The following is a 6000-nucleotide window of genomic DNA, read 5'->3' on the forward strand; positions in this document are numbered from 1 at the left end:
ATCTAAATATCAACAGTAACAGTTCTCTAAACTTCCCAGTAAATGTTGGTATATATTGGCCCACTCTAATAAACCACAGAAATGTAGAAACCCACGTTCTGTGTTCCTTACTAGAGATAAAGCTTGCTTTCATTCCCCTGCCTCCTGCTTTGGCACTCATGTGTCCTGGCTAACAAGGCAGCCACTATCCCTGGCAAATTAATACTTTCATTTTAATATGCAAAGGGAAATTACAGTGACCCTCCACTGCTATTAAACACATTTATTACTGCGTACTGGGGCCCCCACTGCAGATCATACACATCTCTCCCAAACCGTACAGCGCAGCCACAGAATAACGAAGTGGGGCCAAAAAGTAGGGGGTTTAAAACCAGTATTTGTCTGTCCCTTTCTGTATCCTTGTTTCCAAATTTAAAACAATGTAGCAGCCAAGACAGTTCTGGCTGCTCCTACATTGTTTCAGGAGTCAGAGCTACCAGCGCAAATAGCTGAAAGAGACAGGCAGAAAATACCTTCAGTAGCAATTACATTTATGAATAACATTTAAAATCACTTACAATTTTTAATTTGGTATTATATTTTCTATCATTAGCAATTCTTGGGATGACGCCCTTTTTCGAAAAGTAAATATGGGATAAATGCTATTGAGTAATCACCCAATATGCGTTTCCTATCTTGTAATGATGGGCAAACTAGTTGTTCAAGTGGGGAATTGTTGATGTCTGGTCTGATGTCTGGACTAAATTCTCAGATTTTCTTGGATTACCGTTTAAAGGATTTAATGGCGGAAGATAGGATTAAGGTAATAATTTACAAAAGTCAAGATATTTACAAGCCATGCTGCCAATTCCTATGGAGGGGGTGCCAAATTTAATAATGAAGCAGTTAGGGCTACAGGCACAAAAGACAGCATGCAGCGATATAGTGATAAGGAACGCCGTATTGGCCCTCTTCTCTGGTGTACAACCTTCTAGGTCTGGTATCATGATACCGTAGCGCGTTATGTTTTCCAAAGCGTTCTCCCATTTGGCTGCTGCATATTAACATGTGGCTTGCCATCCAGGTAGCCTTGCAAACTGATCAAGCAGAAAATGAGCTCCCGGGGTTTCGCGGCACCTCAACAAGTGGCTCTGTAGATAGGAAAATACTAGCACTTTGGTTAACATAACTACACTAATCTGGTAAAATAATGTGTAGGATCAGCTCTTAGTAATACATAATAGTAGGTATGGTGGTTAAAGAAATCCCTAGTGCCCAACATAAAGAATTCTGAAAAAAGACTATAACACCTATAGATACCTGGTGTACTATTCCTCATGCCCTGTGGCACCCACACAAAGGCGTATTATTTAGCAAGGCGTTTGGTGGTTTAGCAAGCCAAGGTGCAAGCTTGTGGTACTTGCCCATGTGGTACTTTCATTTCGTGGACGTTTAACAGCGCTGGGCATCAAGTTATGCTTGAGCTCTGGCTATTCAGGGTAGGCAAAACGCTGGATTGTCGCTTCTGGGACTTTGGTTTCACAGCTAATCATTTCAGCAAGCTCCTGGCACTCAGAAGTGCGGCAAGCACTCTGATTCTGTACCAAGCCAGATTTTGTCACCTGGGTGTGCCAGGTAAATCAGTTTTAGTGAAGCCACGGTTTGATCTGTTAAATCAACCCACTAGTTTTTAGCAGGCTGACCTGACAAGTCCTGCGGCACAGGCGCCTGCAAAAATGAATTGTTCAGCAAGCGAGCCCCAGTGGCATTATACTGAGTAGCTGAAGTGCACAAGCTGTCCCCCTACAGTCTGAGCTTTTTCAGGATGCTAAGTAATCCACACTACATAAAAATCAGAATGCCTAGGTGGGTCCAGACCATTCTGCAGGTGCCATGTGTTAAGCACTAAGTCCAGAAGACCCATGTATGCGTGGCATGGGCTACAAGCATAACTACCATTATCACTTCAGTAGTGGCGCTTAGTCAGTGCCCTGGAAAGATGGCACATCACGGTGTAATAACCATGTGCTGTAAACATTGACCCACTATAGGGCTTTCTGTGTGACGGTTCAGTGCGCAAGTTTAAGGCCATATTAAATGAAGTTTTTTTCTCTTTAATTCGAATTCTAGTGACTTTGTGAAATTTGACTGCAATACTTATCGCCTATTTGGACCCATTACCCCATGCGACTACCAATCAGGAGACATATATATCCATATATGATTATCATTGCCTGTGCCATTATAACCCAGCATTGAGAATTACTCTTTCTTTTGACACGTGTACAAAAGCCAAATGACCAGCTTCAACCCCCTCTTCTGAAAATGGAAGGGTAGCTAAGTATTTAACCTGAAAAAATATGGAATTCCTTAATTGGCCACAATTCTCCAATCTATTTTGGACTTAAAGGTTTTGCGAATGGTTTTAATTATGGGTGCGCCCAAACAGTGCTATTTACTGTTTCATCATGATTTACTCTGCTGCTGCTGCTACTGGCCGGTATCATGTCTGAAAGGCCAGCTCTGTGCTAAATATAATCAACATCTAAAGTTTAATGTATCAGCCAGACTCTGGGAACTTCCCTAACACCAAGGGATCCTTAGATCCTCAGGAAAAACAGCTCAGCCTGTAGCCCTCACTAACTACAAGCTCGATTGGCAGAGCATGGTGGAAATCGCAGTTCAACAGCAGCTCGGCACAAACAAAGTACTCATCATGATCATGGACCTTTATGCCAAGTACAGGCAGAAGTCTCCCACACATAATGCCAGCTGCCCCCACCAAAGAAAAAAGACAAAAACTATTGTTTGTGTTATTGTGTGATAAGCTACACAAATCAGGGCACATTTCCTGGAGCAAAAAGGGAGCGAAATAAGATCAAGGAAACCAAGAGAAATCTCTATGCAACTCTGCTCTGATTCTGCTCTTTATGTTGGCTTTGGGCTCTGATTTGCACCTGTTCCTCACTAATCAACCTCATCTAATTCACTTAATGTAAAATAAACAAACATGCAGTAGCTACACGATCTTCCAATTAGCGTGCTGCAGAAAATAAAAGGACACATATAAAGCTGGGTTATCATCTCTATTCAATTTCACGCTAAACGGCACCAATAACATCACCTGCCAACTGGGGACAGGAGGGCGAGGCTGGGGTGGCTAACGAGCCATTGTCACACCGGTCACTTTACTACATCCATCCTACAGCAACTAACAATGTGGCAGGTATCAGCTTACTCTAGTAATGCCAGCCCAATAATATTAAAATAAAATATTCCCCTACTACCAGTCCCACCAGCTGGAAGGTCACTGGCCACGGACATCATCATGAATGTCACCCCTGTTGGTTACAAGACAATTTATGTGCTAGGCTACATAGGAAAGTTCTGCACATTTATAGAAACGGAGAATAGCAAATCGCCTTCCCGGGGAAAATATCAGTGGGCGAAATTGCGAAGTGCACTAAAATATATATATTAAGAACTCGCATATGCCTTAAATACCACTTTGCTAAATCCCATAGAAGTAGGATATTTCCACAGACTCTAGGTATTAACAAAAAGAAGTTTACAGTTATGAAAGATATAAAATACTATATATAATATATACTGCTCCTTAAATTCAACTTCAACCAACTTTTCCCAGCAGCAGTTTATTCCTATATACATCTAAGCACGAAGTAGTTAGCTCCCAAGCACCCACACAAACTCAGTCACCCCATACACACAAACACATGGCCCGGAGATCCAGGGGACACAGTACCTTCCTCCGCTGACTTCATGATGAATGGGAAGAAGGGCTGGAAATCCACAGTGTCTGTGACGCAGGCTGGATACAGCGGACCGAGGGGAAGACTGGAAGGAACTGCAGCCGCTACACTAGTGCGTGGCATTCACTCGGCGATCCAAGCAGTTTATTTGCTGGCTGTGTATAGCAGTGGGCTGAGGTGTGAGAGGGAAGGAGATGTGAGTGTGGCTTAGCTACAGTCAGTGGAACTAGGTTACACACTAGCCTACTTTTTGCTCTGCTGCTGTTACACGTCCCGAGTAAGTGAAGTTTGGAATGCGCTGTCCCGCAGTAGAGCACAGCACTCACTCAGCTATAGATGTCCGGGCTGCTGCTAAATGAGATACTATGTGTGTGAGTGAGTGTGTGTGAGTGTGTGTGACAGCGGGGTTAGGCACTGTCTGGTGGTGCTGCCCTCTGACAGGAGCACAGGCGCATGTGTGTCAGTGAATGGTATAATAGTCTGTCTGGTATAGTGTGTCTGGCTGTGCTCGCACTTAGCATGTGAATGAGTGAGGGGTTTAGGGAGTAAGTGACTTCTCTTTTCCTCTTTCTAGCTGTTTGTGTTAAGCTGGGAGTTAAGTAGTCTCAAAGTCTCTCTCTGACGCAGACCTGCTGCCTTTTTAAAGCTGGAAAACACCCCCTACACATACACACACTACCTTCCTCCCTCCGTCCTTCCCCTCCCCTTCCCTTCTTTCTGCACCTCCCCCCCCCGCCCATAGGGCAGTGACGTCTCTGGACCTGCTACTGCTCTTCTGCCTGTTGGAAGCTGTATGAGACTGGGTCCTGGGACTGTGTCTCTGCAAGCAAACTGTGGGCTAATGGGTGGGAGACCTATAGACCTAGTCACCTTAATTTCTCCCTTGGAGCCCTGTTCATAAGAAAATTCAAGGATTTCAGCTGTAGCATCACTGTAGCTAATGTCCCAAGTGCCAATGTGTGGAGTTACTGGAATGAGTTTATCTAGCAGTGCGCCTCTTCCTTTACATTCAGAGCTCTAAAAATACCCATGCCTAGATAAGCACTTAAGTAGATTGCCAGCTCTTCAGTGCAGATTGTGCCTTATACCTATTTTAATCATTCGGTGCATGTATTGTTGTTGCTTCTTTTTTCAGGGCTGTATCATGGCTAGCTTTGATGTAATTTTACATATATTCAAATTGCCTGTATAGTCTGGCTAAAAGATATACAAGCGAAAACTATCCTGTTACTTTAGTCTGACTGTTTCTGTAAGGCCACAAAATATTCTATATTAGCCCTGTATTTTCTCACCATCAATAGTTTTACTGATAACTGCTTATCTGTGCTAAACAGTATGGGGTTATATAAGCAAAAGCCTGCCTTGGTCCTATATCAGTGGTCAAGTAAGTAAAATAAACCGATGGACTGAAAACTTTATCCATTTAACAGCATAACACAAACATATACCTTGTACTGTCACATAAAACCAATACTCAAATACAGGAAGCAGTCACGATATCCACAAGCAAATCGCTCTATATATAGGAGCTAGAGTTTATAAGAAGGGGCATAATTAGTATTCCAGACCCCCATTTTAAAACATTAAGGAAGATAATCTGTTTCACACACATACACTGAGCCACACTGGGACCTGTATGCTCTCAGGCCCCTGTTCAGTAGTGGTGTATGCCATCTTTATTGTTACACTCATTGTTGCATCTGACCCTCTTCTCTTCTGCTACTGAAATGTGCTTGTACCGTTTTGTTACTTAGTTTAGACAAAAACAGCAAACCAGGGATCTTGTAAAATTACCCTATTGATGTAAGAATGCTGGAAGACACAGTTTTGTTAAACAGCTGGATCATCTGGTTGTGCCATTTTTCAGTGCCTACAGTGCCTGAATGAGAAAATCTTTTACCTTCAAACTGTGGGTAGAAATTTTTTGTCCAAAGTGTGTAGAGGTGGAATCTTACACCTACACTGGGTTTCAGCAATGCAGCTCAAAGGGTGTTAAAAAAAAGCTTGGCACTAAACTGTTTTTTATTACAAAATTAATCTAGTGTATGGTCCAACTGGCCTTTCTGCCCCCTCTTCAAGGGCTTGCTTTTGGCAAGCAAAGAACCTCCAAACTGGCATTTAGTTCTTGCATTTGTACCAGGGCAGGGGGTAGGATTGCTTGTAAATAGAGCACAAATGCATTCTTCTACACAAGAAGTGCAGAATTACTTTTTTTTTTCTTAGAAAAGACGTGATGGGAGCTGATTGGAAC

The 6000-nt window shown here is 42.9% G+C and overlaps 1 protein-coding gene across 4 annotated transcripts in view; it reads right to left on the reverse strand.

The window, feature by feature from the left end:
• Positions 1-4397, reverse strand: part of nfatc1 (nuclear factor of activated T cells 1) — a 124778-nt gene extending 120381 nt beyond the window's left edge. For 2 of the 4 annotated variants that reach the window (XM_018094703.2, XM_012964927.3), the window contains exon 1: positions 3743-4396. In XM_018094703.2, coding sequence (XP_017950192.1) covers positions 3743-3872 — 130 coding nt within the window. In that variant the 5' untranslated portion in view covers positions 3873-4396. Of the gene's footprint in view, positions 1-3742 lie in introns of all 4 variants that reach the window. The other 2 variants (XM_031903466.1, XM_012964932.3) reach the window with 2 other exon arrangements.
• Positions 4398-6000: the final 1603 nt, after the last annotated feature.

This window comes from Xenopus tropicalis, chromosome 6, assembly GCF_000004195.4.
Source record: "Xenopus tropicalis strain Nigerian chromosome 6, UCB_Xtro_10.0, whole genome shotgun sequence".
Taxonomy (NCBI): domain Eukaryota; kingdom Metazoa; phylum Chordata; class Amphibia; order Anura; family Pipidae; genus Xenopus; species Xenopus tropicalis.